A 23315-nucleotide genomic window follows, 5' to 3' on the forward strand; every position below is an offset into this window, starting at 1 on the left:
ATTAATTTTAATATTATAACCCTTTAATTAATGACTCCATGTCAATAACAAATGGTATTGTATATAAATAAAATTTGAGTTGGAAGGTAGTAGAAAAAAGTGAATTTGTTGTACTAAAATACGTGACAAATTTGATGTTCTTATATTCTATTATAGTGAAAACGGTAATGCAAACCTTGAATCAAACTGTAAACTATCCAATAAGGAATTTTTCTACGATCCTGACATGTTCCTATAGTTTTATATAGATGTTAAACCTCAATAAAACGGAATGATTTTGTAGGTCTCATGCAAGTAAAACCTTTGCCTAAGCTGAAAATATGACACGTGTCACATTACGTTGAAATGAATATGTAATTTGTATTTTTGGTTATTGTATCTGCGATACAAACTTATCCCATATGTTTAACAGTGATACAGTTATGCACCAACAATCTACACTGAACAGTTTGCTTGTACATACAAAGTAACAGTCATTCAAATACGTATAAAAATGTCAAAGTAAACGTATCTATCATTAAATGTAAAATATCAACTTATCGATATAAGCAAAAAACGACATTCAGTAAAACAATTGTAAAAGCCTCATTGAGATAAAAAATCTACAACAGTTTGCTATTGAGTAATATAATATTTAATATATTGAGTATTGTAGTTTTATCTCCTGTAGTTAGTTTATTATAAATAGGTACCTGTGTTATTTGTAAATTTTATAAGTGCACAGTGTGAATGTGCAGATTATGCTAAAATTGCATTAAGAGACTTGATGGACTTTTCAACAGCTTATCTGTGTGAACAAACAAGCTTTTTCTACTTTAATTTTTTTTTTTTTTAATAAATATAGAAATAAACTCAATGTTGAGAGTGATTTAAGGCTAAAACTATCCAGTTTTAATTCAGATATTGACTATCATGGGGAACAAGCAATGTTAAAAATCACATTAAATTGTTTAATTTGTGATTAAATTAAATAAAGTTTTTTTTGAATAAACAATTATTTGTTAATTATTTTATTTTTAATAAATAATAAATATATATAATATGCATACGTTTATAGGTGTGCTATTAGTGGGGTCTCTAAGATTTTTTTAGAAAATCAGTGGTCTGCATAATTAAAAAGGTTGGGTACCACTACTCTAATAGGTTCATTTCTCTGTTGATTAGGAATCAGTTGCTCATGACAGTCTTATTTATATATACAGATTAATTGAATATTTTTTTAAAGATTTTCATTTAATAGAACAATTATTGAGATGATAAAAAAGATGTTAACAAATAGTTTTTTAAGTTTTCTTGGTTTGTATAAACTGTTTTTATAAATAATTTTGTAATCGCATAACTATTACTTATTACTTATTAGTATAACTGATACAAGTTATTACTACTAATCATACGTAATATTTATTACTGGTATACTTTTTTATCATTAAATTTCAATTTTGAAATATTTTATAACTAATAAGCTTACTTGTAGAAAATATTTTATTTTAAATCATTTAAGAAGACATAATTTCTTAAATGATGCTTGAATTCAGGCACAAATTCAAGGGGATGTGTGCTTCACACTCCCTGCCGTCTAAGTCATCAACAAAATACATTTTTATTATAAACAACATAATTTGTGTTATTTTTTAAAATAAAAATAATAATAATATTAATGGTGTTTTCCACTGTTGTTGTCACTTATTGCGATATTTGAAAAAAGTTAACATTAATTAATCAAATAGAAAATAGAAAGGTGTAACAATATTTATTTTTTTTTGAGTACCCCTGTTAAAATTTTTTTGGATCCGCATCTGCTTGTGCTGTTCATAAATCATCATATTTAATAACAACTTCATAAAAATTAACAGTAGTTAAAAATAAATTATATATACATAATTTTTAGATCATATTCATTAATTTACATATGATGTTTTTAGAACTGAGATTGATCAGATGATTCTTTTTGGCGTGTAATTAACTTGTAATAATATTTCTTTTTAGCTTTTAGTTCTTCGTGATTACCTTGCTCAACAATTTTACCATTGTGAACTACAGCAATAGAATCAGCTAATTGAATTGTAGAAAGACAATGAGTAATAATAATGCAAGTGCGATCTTTACGAACTGCCTCTAATATGTCTTGCATAATCTGGAAACATTAAATTGCGATAGAAATTATTATATTTAGTGCCTACTCTATATAATATATCAATTCACTACTTCATTTTCAGTATCCAATGCTGTTGTAACTTCATCTATTAAAAGTATTTTAGGATTCCTAATTAATGCACGTGCAATTGCTATTTGTTGTTTTTGTCCATCAGACAATTGACTTCCATTATCCTCAATCAGTGTTTTATAACCCTAAAAACAGAAATTTAATTTAAGATATAAAAATGAATTTCTTTCAAAATATTGACTATCGTTTACTTCAGCTAAAGTTTTTATAAAATTATGAATATTTGCTTTTTTTGCCACATCAATTATTTCATTTATGGAGACGTCTCTGTTGACTACACCATATGCTATATTATCTCTTATTGAACTGTTAAATAACATAGGCTTTTGAGTAACAATTCCAATATTTTGCCTTAAATGGCATAAATTCATTGTTCGTATATCATGATTATCAACTTCCTAAATAAAATTTGTACTTCAATAAATAGTACGTCTAGGTATCATAACTATTTTAATATTGATAATAATTTAGTATAAATTTAATAAATCATATAAATTATTATTTATAAATCAAACAACATACAATCATTCCTTTTGATGGATCATAGAACCGTTCAAGTAAAGATACTATAGTGCTTTTACCACATCCAGATTCACCAACTATTGCCAATGTCTTACCAGGTTCAACTATAAAGTTAATACCTTGCAATACATGTACATTGGGTTCGGAAGGATACTGAAATATGACATCTTTAAATTGGACTTTGCCTTTAATTGTCTGTATGGTAAATTAAATACATTAAATATAATATTATTGACATATTATGATAATTTTATTATGTAATATGGTTTTACTGGTTTGGATCCTGAAGTTGATAGAGGGTCAATTTCTGATTGTCTCCAAATTAGTTGAAAAATGAGTGATGCTGCATTCTTAGCTCTAGAACTCCCTTGCAGATAAGCTGACGTTTGACCAACAGAAGCAGCACAAAATGCTAATGCAAAAAACACCCTAAGAAATAAATTTAAATAGAGAAAGCAATAATATACATTTAACATGTATCTATTTCAGTATTACCTATAAATATCTGTAGCTGACATATCTCCAATTTCTACAAGATATGCTCCATATCTAAATGAAACTGAATACATTCCATATATAACGGCTTGAGAAACAGCATACATAATTGCAAATGAAAATGCTTGTTTTTTAGCAGTTTTAAATGGATCTATCAAACTACTTTCATACAGTGAAACAAACATTAACTCTTGTGCTAAACTTTGAACTGTTTTTATACTTGAAATAGTTTCAGATGAAATCTATAATTAGTTTATGAACTTTGTATGTAAGACAGATTCATAAAAATAAGGCCTTAAAAGTTAAATAAATTCAAAAATATATTTATTATACCATACACTATACAGGTACTATATATTACATGATTTGCATATTAGCTGGTATACTCAATCATAGTACCTTGTACTTATGTAAAATATTGATCTATAATTGATATAAAAGTTGTAATTACTAATTTTTTTACCTCGTTAGCTTTAGCCATAAATTCAAAATCTCGTTTTTGACTTTTTTGAACCATCATTAATTGTTTATAAGCAGCACCAGCAATTATTGGTACACCAATGACTAATACTATAGCAAATTTCCAGCCAAACACGAAAGAGATAATAATTGCAGATGACAGTGTTACAAATGCTGATATTATTTGAGCCACTCTTAAACTACCAGCCTAAAATAATAAAAATCTTAGATATTTTTAAATGTTTGTTTGTTAACTATACTTGCAGATTTCACGAGTGGAGCTTCTCTATCTAGTCTGTTGATAATAACACTAGGTGATGAACTTTTAAAATCAAACCAGAATACAGGTTGACGTAATACATTTTCAAACGCATATATTCTCATACGCATAATAAGCTTTTCACAAGCGTGGGTAAATCCAAAGGTCTTTAAAAAATAATTTATTAAAAACAATACCTATAGTAATATTGTAATTTTAACTTTTTACCTGCATCCACCATGCTAATCCAGATAGTAAAGCTAATATAATAAACATTTTAGACCAAAAAGCTGCTTCTTGTAATAGATCATTGCCTTTAAGTGTGAATGTCTTAAAAAAATAATAATAAATAATAATAATATAATTATTGGACTATTGATCAATTTTATACTAACAGCAAACACTTGGCCATAAAAAACAGAAAACACTGGCATTATGGCACCGGTTAAAACACAACCTATAAAACCCATCACTAACCATGGCCATTCTGGATAATTGAATCTAAGTATATCCACCGTACAAACATTTTCAATTTCAGGCTGAAATAATAATTTATAAAATATATGTATAATTATTTAATAAATCCTAATAATTTTTAAATATTTTAATTTTTCACATAGAAAATTATACAATCTGTACCTACTCTTATATGGCATAATAACCATAAGTGAATATGATAGAAATAAAAAACAATAGGTACTACTAATTATTAATAATCAAAGTATTTACAAGTAATTTTTACTTATATTTATAACACTAATATTATTTTGCATGAAAAGTACATGATTTGAAGACACCATCCAGCGATAGTACTTCGGCGGGAATATACATTTTCAAATATAAAGTTTATTTTACCTAGACAAAGTTGGACATTAATGTGTTGAAAAGTTTTAATGTTACAAGGAATGTAAATAAATAAAACTTTATACGCATTTCCATAGAAAATTTCAACCTTTCCAAACAAAATATTAATTTCAAATCTTTCAACAATAACATTACCTACTAGATAACCCAGTTCAGCATTTAAAAATATACTAATGTTATGATATATTAAAAAGTTACTTTCTTTAAACTTAACTTATAAGTTATAGGTTAAAAATTAGATTAACTTAACTTTAAAGAGTTAGAAAAATTAATGAACTTACCCAATTTTATACATTATTAAATACTAACATAAAATAAATACATAATTTTTAGTAAAAATTACCAAAATATTTTGTTTGTTAATGTATTGATAACCATTTTTAGAAGTCAAAGAAAATTCTGTATTTTGATTAAATTCTATATCTGATGTTTCCCATCTAATATAATATTTAGAATGAATTGATTATTAAAATCTTAAAGCTTATGTATGCAAAGTAGACTCTTACTGAGAATAATCATCAAATTGACTCATTGATCTTATTGAGGTACTTCCTTTGTAATTATTTGGACGATTATCACTTGATTCTAATTCACTATCTGTACTTCCCTATATATTTAAAACTGTTAGAAATTAATAATTTATTTTAAATTTTAACAAAAGTTACATACTTGTTCTAAATAGATGATACGTTTTACTTTACGTGAAGATATTTTTCTAGTAACATTTACAATAAAGCCATCACTATTTTCAGTAAAAAAATTATCTGTGACTACATTTTCAGGTTCAATAAATTTTTCTAAAACTGATGTCTTTCTTGTTGTTATGATTTCAGTATTATCACTATCAATTATAGCTTGATTTCTAAAATAAATTAATTAAAATTAAAAAAAAAAATAATTATAAACAATTTAAATTATTACTAATGTATTACTATTTATTACATACTCAATATTTTCATTGGCTACAGCATCATCAACTTTGGAATGAGATTTAAGTTCTGGATTCTAATTTAAAATTTAAGAAAAACAAGAATAATTGAGTTTCTAAGAAGTACAAAGTTAAATGCTTATATCTACTTGCCTATTGTATTTAATTAAACTTACTTTTAAACTAATTTGTTTGTTCTCAGGTTGACTTGTTGATGGTGTAACATATTCTACATTCATACTTTTATTATCTGATGTAGACTCATCTATTATATCTCCATCAGATTCTAAAGAATCCTCTCCATTACTTTTATTATTTTCTTGTTTCACTTGGGTGTTAAATAAATTTGTATATAGGCCATTCCTTGACATCAAAATGTCATGTGTCCCAGACTCTACTATATGTCCATCCTACACAATTAAATTTATAACAATAATTGTATCAACAAAATTTATAAATATTTATGTGATTTAGAGTTATACTTGTAAAACAAAAATAATATCAATATTTCGTAATGTGGACAGTCTATGAGTAAGAATAATAGTACTTCTATCTTGTTGAGCTTTATCCAAGGCTTCTTGTACAATTTCTTCACTTTGTGCATCTAGCCCTAAAGTAGCTTCGTCCAATAATAATATTTTTGGATCTTTGACTAAAGCTCTTGCAATATTAATTCTCTGTTTTTGATCACCGGAAAGTTGAAAACCTTTGTCCCCAATTAATGTATCATAACCCTGTACACATTTTATTTATATGTCCAGATTTTTCAAAAAGTAAGATTATTAGATTAATATAAACAATATTTAACCTTAGGTAATTTTATGATAAAACTATGGGCATTAGCTGTCATTGCAGCAGCTATAATATCTTGTCGAGTACAATCTGATTGACCATATCTGATGTTTTCAGCAATGGAAACACTAAATAATACTGGTGCTTGAGTTATAACTCCAATGTTTTGACGAAGCCAATGTACATTTAAATATTTTAAATCAAAATTATCCAACAATACCTAAAGAAAATAATTTATCATTATTACTTTAAATTATCATTATTACAAGGGCCTATTATAGTATGTTTTAGAGCACAAAATGTGCACTCTAGTTTTTCAATGTTTGCCTTAAAAAAATTAATTTCAGCTAAATAAAATAATATACTACTATACATAATATACATTTCTCTGTCTACTTTCAGTGGTAAGGGTTAAGTCCTAATTTTATTACTTTTTAGAAACTGGCTTATGCTAAAAAGAATACAATTGTCAATTTTACTTACTTGACCTTCTGTAGGATCATAGAAACGTAATAATAAACTTCCAATTGTACTTTTACCACTTCCATTAGAACCGACCAATGCTACAGTTTGCCCAGATTCAATTGTTAATGATAAGTTATTCAAAATCTTTATTTAAACAATTAACAATATTTTACTTTCTATTATTGTAGCAATTGTATCTATGATACAAATAGTATAGCTTACTGATGTAGAACATTTTGTTGGATAGGTAAAGTAAACATTTTTAAATTCAATTTTTCCTTGAATTTTATTAATTTTTTTTCCTTGTGATGAATAAGGATCAATTTTGGGTTTATTATCAATTATATCAAATATATTTGATGCTGCTCCAATAGCTATGCTTACTAAATTTATAAATGGTAAAGCATTTCCCACAGAAAAAGCTCCAGCCATTACACTAAAAAATACCTGAGGTACATTAATTATAGTATTAAAATTTAAATTATGTAATCATTTTTGAATCAGGTAGGTACCGTGAAAATGCTCCCAGGCGATGAAATTTTATTAACAATTAAATTAGATCCATACCAGAATCCTATTCCATATGCTGAATATATGATCACAAATATAGAACCCAACAATATTGAGAACACATAGTATTTTTTCATAACTAATTTTCGACCTTCTTCTATAGCTATCTTATATCTATAACATTGGTTTGTATTTATATTTTAACAAGAATATTTCTTTGACGTCATATTTAATCTACCTTTTAGATTCTCTAAGTTCTCCTCCAAATGCTGCTACTGTCCGGATATTTAATAAGACCTCTTTAGCTATACTTCCAGCAAAGCCATATTTGATTTGCTCTCTAACGGCTGTACTTGCTGAAACCTGTAACAAAATAAAATAAATTTTCATATAGCACTATTTTAGATCAAACATTTTACTATAGCTAGTGCTCCAGAAATGGCAACTAAAAATGGTGTGATACAAAGTATGACTGAAGTTAATCTCCAATTGACATAAATTCCAATTAGTATACCAGTGAAAAGAGTGCTTATGTATTGTGTAATCATACTGAATTTACTGCTAATACCTTCACGAAATTTTTCCAGATCGCTAAAAAATAAAAATACATTCTTATAGAACTAAATTTTGAATAAAAGTTAATAATTTTGAATAAAAATTATCACTCATAATTTCATACTCTGATAACTTTGTTGTTAAATCTCCATCATCACTTAAGTCATACCAACTAATTTCTTGTCTAAGGATTTGGCTATAAAATTCCTTATGCAATCGATGAACTTGTCTTTCACAAGCAATCTCCCAACAATAAGTCTAAAAAGGATAATTGTAGTAATTTATGATTTCATAATTAGTATTAGGAAGTACCTTCTATTATAAAAAATTTATAATTACTTTCAGTTCTTATTTAATATTTATAAACCAGGTACTTAATCAATTACACTAATTCTATAATTATTGAAATTTGTCTTACTTGTATGAATGCAGCAAGTAATACTATGCATCCTATATATAAGTAATATAAAGAATACTTAGTCATATAGTTATAAAATTCTTCAGGGCTTAACATGTCATAACTAGATTGACTTGGAATGTCTGTTGTTTGTCTAAAATTAAAAAATGTGTTGAAATAATAATAATAAAATTGATAAATAATTAATAAGTTATTATTGGTACCTTAATTCACTCACCTCGAATTAATTTCTGTAATAGTTTTAACAGTACTCATTCTTTCCATTTCAGACATAAAGAATGCTCCAAGTGTAGAACTTTCAACATTTAAAGGTGAATCCTAATAAGATTATAAGATATATTGTCCTGTGACTTGTGAGTTATTTTCAGTAGATATAGATAATATTGGTAAAACATAAAGATTATCTATACCAAGTAAAATGTACCTACATGGTATAAAAAATGGCCATAACCAATTACTTTCAATTATGAGATACCGCATTTCTCTATTGTTTACTAAAAAAAAAATCTTGAGTATTTTACTCCATTATTAAAATAAAATATTGTCATACTCTAATTAATTTAAATAGGTAGGTACTTTTCATCTTTTGGTCAAGATATTATTGTTAGTACGCCTATAGGTAAATATCAAATAACATATAAATAAAAAATAAAAACTATTGTGGTTAAATATAGAAAGTTATTACACTTTTAAAATTTAGACAATTTAGTATTACAATAAACAAATAATCGTTATTAAATTAAATTTTTTAATTATCGATATATTATTAGTAAAAAGAATATTATATAAATATATATATATAATCTTCCTTATAAAATATGCGATGATTAAAAAACAATTAAGTTATTTATGTCATAATTTCATAAAATATATGAAAAATCGATTACATACCTAATCTTTATACTTGGAGGAAAATAGATATCTATGATTCTAATTAAAAAACGTGTGAAGAAAAATTAAAAGTACCTAACTTGGGCATTTTTAGGGTTGCGGGGAAATGAAAAGTAGTAGAAAACGGTATCTCATTTTTTGATTAAAATGATCCAGCCCAAAAATATGTACTATACGTTTATAGCCACAATTTGGGATTCGATAGAATCTCTTTGGTAACAATGGTAACCATATTTTAGTAGGTACCTATTCTTAATAATTATTTTTATCAAATATAAAACTATCTTTAAAAATGTAAGCATATCTGAAAAACCTAAACAATACTATTCTTCTATATTAATTTAAAAAATACACACATTATTTTAGATGTCTTACTAATTTTATCAACTTAAGATTTTTATATATTACCATATTCTGTGATATTACGTACCGATGCTTGTTTGATAAATACATTGGTCATTTGACCAAATACCAATGCCAGGATAGGAAAGCTCGATCCATGAATGACCGAGCATAAGATGCCAATGGACATAAGTACCACATCAGCTTTGCTAGCATATCGAAACTAAAAAATTAACTTAAATCAGTTAAGTTAAAATTAATTAGTTAATAATTAATGTACAATAAAGTATTTAAATCTAAGAATTAAAAATTAAAATTAATATATAAGTAAATATATGTATAGTTATATAAAAGTTATAACTTTTAATATTATAATATTTGATGAATAATTTATGATTTGTATACCATATTATATTATTGTTGTGAGTTCTTAACTTTTGAGTTGAAATCACATCGTCATAAAAAGTATGAAGGTTTAAAGTATAAATAAATAAAATCTAAATATTTTGAAATTAGCATTGCGTATAATTAAATATATAAAATAAATAAAATTTTTGAGTTCCGACGAATAATATTTGAATAATAACAAAATAATTAATATAGTTTTTCATACTTAAAATATGTAATTTTGTTCAAATATCTGTAGTGAAGTTAAGAATTGTGATTGTTTATTTTTAAATTTTATTGTTCCATTATTAGTTACTTAAGCGGAACATTTTATTAAACTTTCAAATCATGGCTATAAAAATCGAAGATTTAATAAATTTTATATTACAAAATATTTAATTTGTAAATTTTTAGAATTTGAAGAATATTTTAAATATTTTTACTTGTATTTAAAAAAATGTTCTTATCTATATATTTTAAATATTTTTTTTATAGTTGTTAGAAATAACTTCTATAGGGTCTTGTATTCAATTTTCAAGAATTTTGACTCAACAAATAACCTTTTATCGTTATTAATTTTTTTTTCAAATTTCAAGTGCCTATACCTAAATAGTGCATAATCTATATAATTTAAATTTGCCGATTTAATGTTGTTATTTGACCTTTAAATTATTTAGCACCTCATGCCCGTATTTACCAGTCCATACCTGATGTTTTTATTAACATTTAAATAAAAAAAAAATTAAAAATTGAAAATGTCTCAAATAGCTCAAAAAAAAAAAAAAAAAAAATAAAAATATTTTGAGAAATATTCTATGTATAGGAATATTAACAATCTACGAAAATTTCAAGTATTTGATCTTATTTGTTTTTAATTAAACAAAATTAATTTTTACAAAAACTGATTTGAGAAAAAATTCTTCTTTTTTCTTAATAGTTGGTTTATTTTTCATGATTATTTTGAAAAATATTGAGAATTCTTGATTTTGACCTGTTTAAAATACAAACTAGATGCATTTTTTTTCATCCAAAATCACTTTTAAAGTTGAAATCAAACATTTGTTTCTTCTATTTATTGTGCATACAGACAAAAACCACACATTTTGTAAAATAAATACATTAATCTCCACTATAGGCGTAGGGTGGTCAAATTTTTTGGGAGGACTGTAACCATCTTAGGAGTACACATGTACTGACTCGAGGAAGGCTTCGTTTGCATTTGGGGAAGGGCTATTTTTCAAATTGGTGGGCTAAGCTCCCCAACTACGCCTATGATCTCCATTCAGAATCTAATTATCCAAAATATAATGTAGAGCTTCTTTTATGTATGTTTTTTTTTAATATAAGGGCTCTAGATAATATTCTCACCTTTTTCTAAAATTGAAAATAATGAATTCAATCAAGTATTAAAAATATTAGATTTAAATGAATCATTCGAAATGTAAAATGTATATGAATATGAATAATATGATGTATGACTGAAGCAATACAGGTGCCTACGAATTATGACATAACATCTAAACTCTTAACTGATTAACCGATAAAATTTAACGTTGATAGTCTAAAAATTAAACAACTAAAATAGTTTAATATTAGCTGTGCTGATTACAATAACAAGTAAATTTAAATTACGTAATAATTTTTACTATTATTAATATTTATTAATTAATACCTATATCAAGGTATATCATATGATATTTCTTGAATATATAATTTTAATGTAAAATATAATTAAACTCTATATCCGGCATAAAAATTTGATTATACGTTAGGTATGTTATACCTACATTCACGGACCTATTAGATCCATTATCTCAATACATCTTCTAACTTGATACTTGTATTATTAATTTCGAGGTTAGGAAGATCAAGTTGCATTTTGTATTATTGTCATGATAACCGGCGATGATTGTGTAGTTATATAGTTAATATATTATATATTATAATATAAACAAATTTCACTAAAACCCGTTTTTTAAATTCTTACTATACCTATTTGTGCGTGATCGGTGACCAGTGAGTGGAGAGGGCACAACACCACAACTGCATATACTGTCTTATAATGATGAGATTTGAAACATGAGTAGGAAGATTAAAATTCTGATAGTCTACATCTATATGTTTTTACTATCTTACATTTTTACATACTACATTACTAAGTACTCTAAAAACATAACTTGATCTAATTAAGTATATTATTATTAATATAAAACTAATGGATGAAAAAGAATTACAATTTTAGTAATTTAAGAATAAATCGTACATTTAAAAAGAGATATTTGAATTCTTGAAAACATTTTAAAATAATTAAAAAGTAGTTCAAATTTCAAAAAATATATTTTTTGTAAATGGATGATAATTACAATTTTTTTTTTTAAACATTTATTAAATTTGATTAGTACTTACCAAGCTACGAATAGTATGTTTTTTCTTTTCATTTTTTTCTACAGTTCTAAAACAATACAATTTATAAATACAAAAAGAATACACATGTATTTTATAAATTATTACTTGAAATGAGTATAATGATAAATTTGTGATATAAATAAATAAATTCAGTATGATCTAAAAATTGATCTACATATTTTGAATATTTCATTGCGTAAAATAAAATAAATAAATTTTAGATTTTTGGTTTTAGTTATTATTAGAATTATTTACGAGTTTAGCAACCTTATATTAAACTATTAACCCTTAGTTATAAAAATGTAATGTTTTACAACATTTTTAACTATAAAATAATTAATTGTAATTTAATCAAGCTATGTGGTTTATTTAGACATTCATTACAACAATACAATTTTTGAAATATAAAATATATGAATATAATTTATCAAAATCTTCAAATGTATAACAATTAATAACATACTATACGATTTTCAACTATCTTACGAGTCAGCGGCGTGTAGAACATTTTTTGTGTGTGAGGCCCCATGCATTTTTATTTTTACTACTACTACCACCGTTACAACCAATACAGTACCTCCTTTTAAAAATGTAATAAAATATTTTTAGGAATAATTTTTAAAGATGTGTCCAAGTATTTAAATCAATACGAATTACGAGCAATATATAAATATATAATCAAGACAAACGTTGTAATATATTTATATTTATAAATTTATTTGTATTATATTACATTGTAATATTGTATAACTATGCACGGGACTATGCATCATTTGAAAATTAATGCTTTTTTTAGTACTTCCGACGAATTTCCAAAAGCATTAATTGCAACGGTTTGTTATTTGTTAACATTTAATTATCTATTATGACAAGTCAGTCTCATATTATTCTCATAATCTCATGGCCATTGGCCTCACATCAGTATACCCCACTACCCACCCTTTTATGTCGAGGCACAGGCCTCAACAAATTATCTTCACCACGCCACTGTTACGAGTTGAGAAAGAGGAAATAAATGCCTAACTCTTACAGGCTACAGTATAAACCTTATCCATCCTTTAAATTTGTATATTAAAAGTTTTAATACAAACCTATATTTATATTTTATAACATTATTATTCTATTTAAAGGTTTATTAGATAAATAATAATGTACCTATAGATTATTTGTAAAATGTTTATTGTCTAATAGCAAACGTAGATATCAAAATATAAAATAGTTGTGGTTATACACAAACGTCACTTACAAATCACATCACATATATACACAATAATCTTTTTATTTTTAACCTTACATTTTATAGGTTATCACTTATCAGTTTTATTCTAAAGATCAAATACTAAACTATATAATATAATATATAATGCATATTGAAGCTAATACTGAGTACTGATATGTTAGTATGTTATTGTTAAGCAGTTATATCATTTATCTAATATCTGAAATAAACATGATTTTTAAAACAAAATTTCTATTATTATAATAGGAATAAATCTACAATAGTTTAATACGATTTGGCTAGTAAATTGTGATACTTTTAATTTATATTTGATATTGGTAGGGCCAGTAGGAAAGTAAACCAACTTGTTTTGGCTTCATTGGAGTCTTACTTACTCTTATAATTTATTCGTCAATATTCAATAATTGTTATCATAACCAAGAAAATTTTCAATTAAAAGATTAAAGTATTTAAAATTTTATTTCACTTATTTGTTGTACGGAAATGTTGTTTTGTAAAATAAAAATAGTTTTTTTATAATTCGATTAGTTTATTAGAAACGATACTATTATTAAGTATACCCACCTATACTTGCACAGATTTATATTGATTATATTATGAATATTTTTAAAATAAAATAAAACATAAAATTGGAAATTTTTTACCTTACGGCAAACAGAATTTGCTAAGTCATAACTCACATTACAGATTGAAGTACAATACAAAAAAAACATCAAACATTTACACGTATACATGGTATGAAATTATTTAACAAGACAAAAGTAAAACAATTGAAATGTATAGGTAGAGAAATGAATAGATGGGGTTTTTATTAGTTATTAGCGATCCTTATCGTACGCGCGGTTGAAAAGAAAATTTAACAAGTAATTTGAGGGAGAAAATGTCACATACATAGTCATATTACGTCACATTATGACATATTAAAAGGACATCACACTTGTATGTGATTTCTCTGTCTTGCAAACATTTAAGACAAGTAACAACAAATTAATGTTCAGCATTTCCAATTTTATCTTGTAACTTTTACCAATAAAATATATAGACATATTATCGATTTTAAGATTAAAATCACACACTTACATAATAAAATCTGTGTTTTCATTTAAATTTTAAGAAAATTATGATTATACAAGATATTACAATTTAAAAATTCCCGTATCTTGCTTAAAAATTAAAACATCGTTAAAAAACAAATAATATTCTTACCTTAAAGTTTGATAATAGGTCAAATCAATTCACTTTAATATTAAGGTTATTTCATATAATTGGAACTGCTAAAAACAAATTGTCTTAAGCTTAAGTTATATATGTTTATAAAACAAAGACATTAGTAAGTAAGCCAGGTAAGATATCATTTAATGGAATAATAAAAATCATTATAATAATAACATTGGTTATAAATTTAATAGTATTAATAGAAGGTACTTAATAATTTTTCTCAAAAATCTGCATTAGTGTTACTTCACTGGTAGACTAATATTTATGTTAGATCGAACTATCTGCCTAACTAGGTAATCAACACTATAGACTATAAGTTATAGGTACCTAGGTATTTTATAATTAGAATTATAGACAATATTATAATTAACTTACCCATATTTGGTATTCCTGTCTAGTTTATTAGCTGAAACTTTTAATAATCCGACAGTTTCTTCATTTTTTTTACCGAACATGGCAATTCAACTGAATAAAATTTAAATTTAAACCAAATAAAAAAAATTCACAAAATTCACACTCTTTTTTAAACGTTTAACACATAAATTATATTAATTTTAATAAAAATTAAATTATATAAGTATGTGGATAGGTCAATGCTAATTTTATTAAAAGTATAATTTACCCAATAAATAACAAGTAGGTACCTACTTATCTAATGAACGAATAATTGTGAACAGTAAGATGCGAACGACAAACGATGTGTCGTATCGTTGTCTGATGATAAACTGAGTTAGTATTCCTATTTCGATTATTCCAAGACTTGAACACACGTGTTATGGTAGATGGCATATGATGTTGTATAAGTATGTTCAACTTATAGTGTGATTGGTTACATTTTCTTTCATAGTTCCACTTCCTATATACCTAGCACCTATAACCTACTGACAACTCGTTCTTATGCTGGAATCAACAATATTCTATTTTATATTTAGTATATAATATTTTATTATATAATTTATTTGTTCATAAATTCAATCAGAATGATTGTAAATAAATATATATATATATATTATATACTACCATAATCCCATATTCCCTAATTACATACTAATATAAATTAGGTAATACATAGGTATCTTAGTATCTATAATATGTTTAAAATGTCAAAATGCCAGTATGTCAATAATGATAATTACATTTTGAATAATTATTTATTATTATAGTAATTTAGTGGTTATAAATTTATTGGTAACTTTTCCACTCAATTATTTCGAAGCAAGCATAAAAATATACCTTTAGACTATAATAAATAATAATAGTGAATGGCATATCTTTTATTCATAAATTATTAAATAGTATAAAAAAATTGTTCTGAAATACTTGAAAAAATAAATAGGGATGTTCCTGTTTTTATTACTCATTCTGCGACTTTTTTTTATGTACCTTTTTATTTTTAATTAAAAAGCTTTAATGAGCCTCTAAAATTTAGAGGATTAATTAGAGTCTAAATCCTCTATGTTAAAAGGGAATTCCTTGATTTTTGACTTTTATTTTGATAACTAAATTAAACTTTACTGTTTATGTCTAGGTTTTAAATAAGTAACTGAATTTAAAACTTAATTTTAATAAGCATTTTATAACAACTGTTATTTTCTGTTCATTTTGTAAATTATTTTGGCCCAAATAGACTATAATTAATAAAATAAATAAATAATTAAGAACCTGTTGTTGATATTGTCAACCATTAAAGTGTTAAGATATTAAATATTCGTGTGATAGCTGTCCAACTGTTTGCTTTTAATATTGTTTCAAAGAGCACATCAAATGGTCCATTCAATTCTCATAACGTAAACTTATCGTAAATATATTCATAAAGAAATCATGCAGAATATTACTACTGATGACTGATGTCAAGTCGAGAACTCCCCAGTTTGATAAACATAAAATATATTAGTTATATGCTAAACATCAACATTTTAACTACGAGCTGTGATGGTGATAGAGTTGAGCCCGTCGCAGTCTCGAACAACAGACTAAACAAAAACACCCTCCGCAAAATGCTCATCGCCAATTCTGTTAGCAAACTATGCGGAACCGCAGATGAAGCGTATGATTGTTATAGTAAATGCAGCAGTGAGGACTTCAACCGCAGAAGTTAAAATCCAATCACCTCGTCGTCATTGCAGCAGGTTTCAGATGAAACTAGCAAAGGCCCGTCGGAATAGGATGTGGGAGAAAAAAACAGCAAATACAGGGATCATGCCCATGGTATACAAAGCTAAAAATACACGACGTAAGACGTTCCTTTTGGAAATGAATAAAAAGGCATTTTCGCCGTTTATTATTCTGTGCAGTGTGCATAATGCAGCTTGTTACATATTGTTTACTTATAATTGTGCGGATTTATATATGCATTAAAAACCAAGCAAATATTATGCGCAAAAAAATCTTAAATATATGCATAAATATTTGCACTAAAAATAAAATACGCATAAAATACTTATTTTTTGATCAATAGTGAAATAATATAAATATTCAATCATGATTGTAATCGATATTTTCTTATGTAGGTATAAGTATTTTATTTCTCTGATTATTGATCTTAGGTCATAATTGGAAAAACCGTCTTTAACTAACAATTTATTTTGATATTAATCGAAATTATAAAAATATAATATTTTTTTTTCTTATAATAGACTGCAACAGTATATATTTAAAATATATTTAAAAAAAAAACATCAATATATGCACAAAAAAATGAAATAGGTATGTAGGTAATTAAAATTGAAAAATGTCAAAATATGTAAAATATGCTCTAAAAAGTTTCATTTTTTAAATCGTTGTGTCATGAAACAAATTTTGTGCTCATTTAGCATATATGATCAATCAGAATAAATATACAAATACATACAAATTCGCGCTTTACTTATAAGTTATAAGTAATTATGTTAGCTACCTACTAAAAATTGTGTTTGGAGTAAATAAACGTATTTAATGTATCGTCATTATTAATTAATATCAAAATACAATTGTAAAATTCATAACTTATAATAACTATAATAGGTAACTAATATTATATCGAATAATATTATAATTAATATTGTATACAATAATGTACAATAGTATAAATAGTATAATACACATGTTCTCGTAAAAATTAGTTTAACCTATATCGCGATTATTAAAAGATAAACCATAAATACATAGTAATTAAAATCTCCTAAGGAATATTATAGATAGGTTGATTAGAAACTGTCATAATATGCTCAGAATCGTTTATTGAATTTTCTTATGTAAATATGTAATTATTAAATAATTAATATGTATGATTAATCGATAATCCTTAAATTCATAAATAACAAATCCTTAATAAGTAGTCACCTATATAAATAACGATAGTTAAACTTGACACTTTCTTTATAACAGAGCTATAGATCCCCAAGTTATATTTATATGATTGCTTTGTATGAATAAGCAAATAAGATGGCAATTTTTTTAGATTACAATTTTATTTACATAACAAATTGGATCCCTGATATTGAAATAAATGATTTAAAAGTAGAATTTTTTTAATTTTCCAACCATAATTGGAATTAGAAGTGGACGATGGAAACGAAAACAGTAGGTGCGTAGGTAGGTACATAACAATCAGTGACATAGTGAACATAAGGTTGATATTATATGAATTATGAGATATTCTAATATTCCACCTAAGTATCCATTCAAAACATAATAAAGGCATTAACTGTTTTTATTTTTATTTGAAACTATACCTATATCTTACATATCGTTGTAAAATATTAGTTTATAACAAATTATTATCCGTTATTTATTACCCACCCACTAGCTCTCTACCCTTGGAAAAAACTTAGAGTTGGCCTTTTTTTTATTTTTCCTTTACCTTGTCACTGAGATTAATCTATATTTTAAGGTATAGATTCTTAGGATAAAAATTTTTTGACCAAACAAGTCCATGATCTTACACCCCCAGAAATCACGCATTCACGCCAATATATTGCAGTCAGTATTTATTTCAGATCTCCTAACCGCGGGGTGAGGGCGTATCATACATTTTCAAGGGGGTACAATGAGATAAGAGCAGGAGAGAAGTAAATTAAATTTAAATTACTTACAAAATTATTTTTGTAGTTTTTGTTCACATAATTAATGACAAACAAAATTTAACCTCTGTCATAATATTTATTTTATTTTACTATTAGTTGATGTAGTAAGTCTTACATTTTTCTGAGGTGTAAACATTTTTCTCCGAGGAAATAATAATCCCCGCGATCACTTCCTAAAATAAATATTGACAATATAAGTAATTGTATAAATTTACATTAAATTTCATAGTTATTTCATATAAATTGTTATTCCCGGTTGTTTAAATTGGCGGGATATTCAGACAAGCGATATCTAAGACCTCTTTGCTATCAGATGTTCATCATATCTTTGGTTTGTCCGTTACATTTTGTCACAACGGTGATTAAACAATACGACCAATGAGAACACGATAATTCGACAATCGATTGCATTCGGGATTTCGGAATAATAATAATATGCGTAATGCTATTTCTTTTTTCTAGTTCTTAAAATATATGCGTTTGGTGTTTACTTTTCTTGCTTTATTTGCAATTGTCGAGTCCTTAAATTGTTGCATCAAGCTGTATATTATTATTTTGAATTCTAGTCTGAAATTCGACTATAGTAAATTCACCTATTACTCTTAGTATTTATTTGTGTATGTTGTGATATTTTTAGTAAATTACGATTTATCAACGTGTTTTTTTTTCTTTTGGAATCGCAACATAACCGTCTATCTCACACTATTATTTGTATTATTGTTCTGCAGCCTTTGGTTTCATATTTTTATTAAACGATGGCTCAGAACGTTAATCCAAGACTCGAAGGAAGTTCGTCAAACTCTCCAAAACGTAGTGAAGATATGAATGACAGAATAGAATCGAATAAAGTCGTTCAAAGGTAATATTCATGATGTTAATTTAAAATTAACTATACTTAATACTCACCCTTTAATTTGATTTTGATAAATGTATTAATATTTATTTTTTTTTTTTAGATTACAAAAGGAATTAATGAGTTTAATGGTAAGTTAAATAATAGATTTTTTTTTATTATTGTTTTGTGTTCTCTGTGTACCTTGGTATACAATGTTTTTATCAAGAAACAAAAGTAACTTAATCTAAATGTATAATTGTATATCTATATATAATTTATTATATCGTATGAATTGTATGGAGTCCAGATTGAATAAATATTTGGAACTTCAAAAAATTATCTTAATATTTCTTAAATAACCACAATTCATATAGGTAAACATAGGTGTGGATAGACTTCTGTGTCAGGTATGGCTAAATTCAATCTGACCCCCCCCCCCCCCCCTCATGGTCACACAAGAAAAAATTTATAGGTGTTATAGTAGGTATATCTATGATTTTGTGATTTATTTTGTTATACATTTTTTTATGGCTTTAACACCTTATTACTTAGGCACAAATTACCCACCCACGTATACAAAAAGGCTCAAGTGAGGCTAAAGCCCAATCAGCTTTACCCATGTTCATGCCTATGTCGGTAAACTACAACACAAGTAAATCAATAAATTAACTATTTATAGGGAATAGTTATTATTATATGCATTTTAAAAAATAAAACTATTTAGTTTTATCTAGTAGGCCAGAACATAAAAAGCAAAAAAAAATATGCATTATAATTAGCATTTATTTTGTTTATAATGTGAATTTTGAACTTAAATTTTGTATGTTGAATTTAAAAATATAACACGGGTCAGATAAAAAATATTAGCGGGCCACTAGTTGCCCATCCCTGCTATATAGGACATTTAGGATCAATTCTTAATAATTTGGTAAAAAACTATCTTTAGTATTTTTATTATGCTACTTGTTACTCGTACCTTATATGAGTCACATAAATCCTCGAAGACTAGAGTATAGACTATTAGATTAATAGGTGTTTCACTATTTGCTATGCATTAATAAGTAGGTAAGTAACTAGATAATGGTAACAGGATATCTAGAACGTTAATATATTCAATTTTATATTTTCACACAGTAAATTGTAAATTGTTATTTAATTTTAAAGAGTAGAATCTACCTGTTTAACTTTGTAGTCTTCATAAATTTATGATTATTATTTAATAATTATGAGTATACAATACCTTAATATTTTAATTTTAATAAAATATGTTTAATTATAATTTTAACGGGATATGACTCATGTATTAGAAACTGATATTGGTCTTATGATCTGTTATTATAAATTAATTATATTATGATGGAATAATGGGTTTTCCATTGATCCTATTTTAAAATATTAATTACTATTAATTTATTTGAGTGTGCTAAATATTTACATTGTTGATTAGTAAATATTAAATAATCAGTTCTGAAGCCTTATTAGTAATTTTAAATAATTTAAATTACAACATTTTAGATGTCATGTGATGGATCAGTGTCAGCTTTTCCAGATGGTGATAATCTTTTTAGATGGGTTGCTACAATAGTTGGACCAAAAGATACTGTAAGTTTATATTTATTATTAAAAATGTAAAAAAGAAAATATCTTCAATATATCATGTATTTTTAATGTTTTTAGGTATATGAAAATTTAAAATACAAATTAAGCATGGAATTTCCCCGTGGCTATCCATATAAACCACCTACTGTTACATTTTTAACTCCTTGTTTTCATCCTAATGTAGACTTTGCAACTGGCTCCATATGCTTGGATATTTTAAAAGAAAAATGGTCTGCTATGTATGATGTTAAAGCAATTCTTATATCATTACAGTCTCTTCTTGGAGGTAAAAATTTTATTTTATCAATAAAGTACCTAATATTTTATTTATTATGTATAAATATGTAATATTTTATAAAGTAGAGTTTTTAAGAAGTTTTAACTCGTGTGTGTAATCTCCGTCTCATAAATTTAAAATTTAGTAAAAACAGATTCATGCAGGCAAAACAAAGGTTAAGGTTTTAAAAAAGAATTTTGAATCAATAGATCTTTTTGATTAATAACATAGTGATGATTAAAGAGAAGGAGGGTTTAGGTTAGCTCCCCCTCAAAAATAAAAAAAAAATTGAACATTTTTCAAAGTATTAAATAGGTAACAATGCAAAGTAAGATTTAAGCCTCCCCTAAAATTCAATAATGATTATAATATGGTTATTTAATTTTGACTACAGCCTGAGTGGTTTTTGTCAGCTTGACACAGTTTCTATTTGTTATACATTTATAAGATGGTGAAGTGTTCTCTTAAGTATAATGAGAAGTCATTTTGAATATAACATTATTAACAATTCTTAATATTGATATATTAGTGATAAGTGATTTAATAGCTAGTATATTATTCTACTTTATTTTACAATATTGTTTATTTATATTTAATCTTAGAATTTGATTAAGAAACTACTGAAATTAATTAAATAATTAAAATAATTCTATTTTAATTCTATTATACATAAATATCAGAAAGTATCATCTATTAGTTGCACTCTCGTGTGTTAATAGAAATATTGGCTTGTACATTTTGTTTCATATCATTTTTAATGTTCTTTTAATATTTTCTATATTTTCTACCTTTAAAGAACAACAGTCAACAGTTAATTATATTGTAAGATATATTATATTTATAATGTATTATAGCTTTCCATATTTTAAGTTCAATATTGATGAGGTTAATTTAAAAATAGTTTTAAGATGTTGAAAGATAAATATTAAATATATTATATTTGTATATATAAATTAAAATAGAAACTCAAATATTTATCACCCTCTCTGATTATTTTTAACTCTTATAATGTGTAGAGTTAAGTTAGTTATTGTTTTTTGTTAGTTTTTTCAAATCCCTGAACACTTAAAACACTTATAGTACATTTTTGTTTTAAATGCATATTAACTATTTTACAGAGCCAAATAATGAAAGCCCTTTAAATGTTAAAGCAGCCCAACTATGGCCAAGACAAGAAGTTTTTAAAGCAACTTTGTTAAGCACATACAAAGAGTCTGAATCAACCTAATAAATTGTGTAATATAGAACTAATTTAAACGACTAAATTGTTTATTGTTCAACTTATTTTTTTTTTATATTCTCTTAGATTATTACGGTAAACTACTTTAATCAGACGTCAGATAAATTTAATAATTTTCTGTAGTTTATTATACAATTTTATTCTCATATTATATTGCGCTTTGGTTTATATAAAAATATGTACTTTTTACTTAACTTATCCTTTTTCTTACTATATTAGATGTATAATCATATTCCTGCTTATTATTTAGCTGTGGATTAAAACTACTTTATATTTAATTTATGACATGTAGATTGGTTTTAAATTATTTTTATTATTCATACTC

At 25.2% G+C, this 23315-nt stretch overlaps 2 protein-coding genes across 4 annotated transcripts; one reads left to right on the forward strand and one right to left on the reverse strand.

Annotated features, from left to right (window-relative positions):
- Positions 1 to 1473: 1473 nt before the first annotated feature.
- On the reverse strand, positions 1474 to 15708 carry LOC112598865 (multidrug resistance protein 1A-like). Of its 3 annotated transcripts, XM_025345510.1 has the most exons (29): positions 15624 to 15704; positions 15351 to 15440; positions 12518 to 12563; positions 9813 to 9947; positions 8709 to 8809; positions 8492 to 8624; positions 8198 to 8331; positions 7938 to 8109; positions 7757 to 7881; positions 7521 to 7692; positions 7231 to 7455; positions 7027 to 7152; positions 6560 to 6763; positions 6234 to 6485; positions 5928 to 6161; positions 5770 to 5828; positions 5493 to 5685; positions 5330 to 5430; positions 5167 to 5260; positions 4355 to 4498; positions 4188 to 4289; positions 3965 to 4126; positions 3705 to 3908; positions 3242 to 3483; positions 3019 to 3175; positions 2747 to 2941; positions 2416 to 2622; positions 2206 to 2349; positions 1474 to 2134 (listed from the first exon to the last, which is right to left on the reverse strand). In XM_025345510.1, the coding sequence occupies exons 2-29, from the start codon at positions 15428 to 15430 to the stop codon at positions 1919 to 1921; spliced, it is 4359 nt and encodes a 1452-aa protein (XP_025201295.1). In that variant the 5' UTR covers positions 15431 to 15440; positions 15624 to 15704; the 3' UTR covers positions 1474 to 1918. The 3 variants fall into 3 exon arrangements, with proteins under 3 accessions (XP_025201295.1, XP_025201296.1, XP_025201297.1); XM_025345511.1 differs by lacking the exons at positions 12518 to 12563; positions 15624 to 15704 and having other exon boundaries at positions 1475 to 2134; positions 15351 to 15438; XM_025345512.1 differs by lacking the exons at positions 1474 to 2134; positions 2206 to 2349; positions 2416 to 2622; positions 2747 to 2941 and having other exon boundaries at positions 3023 to 3158; positions 15624 to 15708.
- A 3776-nt stretch (positions 15709 to 19484) lies between these two features.
- LOC112598866 (probable ubiquitin-conjugating enzyme E2 C) lies at positions 19485 to 23272 on the forward strand. Its single transcript, XM_025345514.1, has 6 exons — positions 19485 to 19656; positions 19768 to 19898; positions 19996 to 20023; positions 21390 to 21476; positions 21552 to 21759; positions 22869 to 23272. The coding sequence occupies exons 2-6, from the start codon at positions 19795 to 19797 to the stop codon at positions 22976 to 22978; spliced, it is 537 nt and encodes a 178-aa protein (XP_025201299.1). The 5' UTR covers positions 19485 to 19656; positions 19768 to 19794; the 3' UTR covers positions 22979 to 23272.
- The last annotated feature ends 43 nt before the right edge of the window (positions 23273 to 23315 follow it).

The sequence above is a fragment of the Melanaphis sacchari genome, unplaced genomic scaffold (assembly GCF_002803265.2).
Source record: "Melanaphis sacchari strain LSU unplaced genomic scaffold, SCAv2.0 Contig4_pilon_pilon, whole genome shotgun sequence".
Taxonomy (NCBI): domain Eukaryota; kingdom Metazoa; phylum Arthropoda; class Insecta; order Hemiptera; family Aphididae; genus Melanaphis; species Melanaphis sacchari.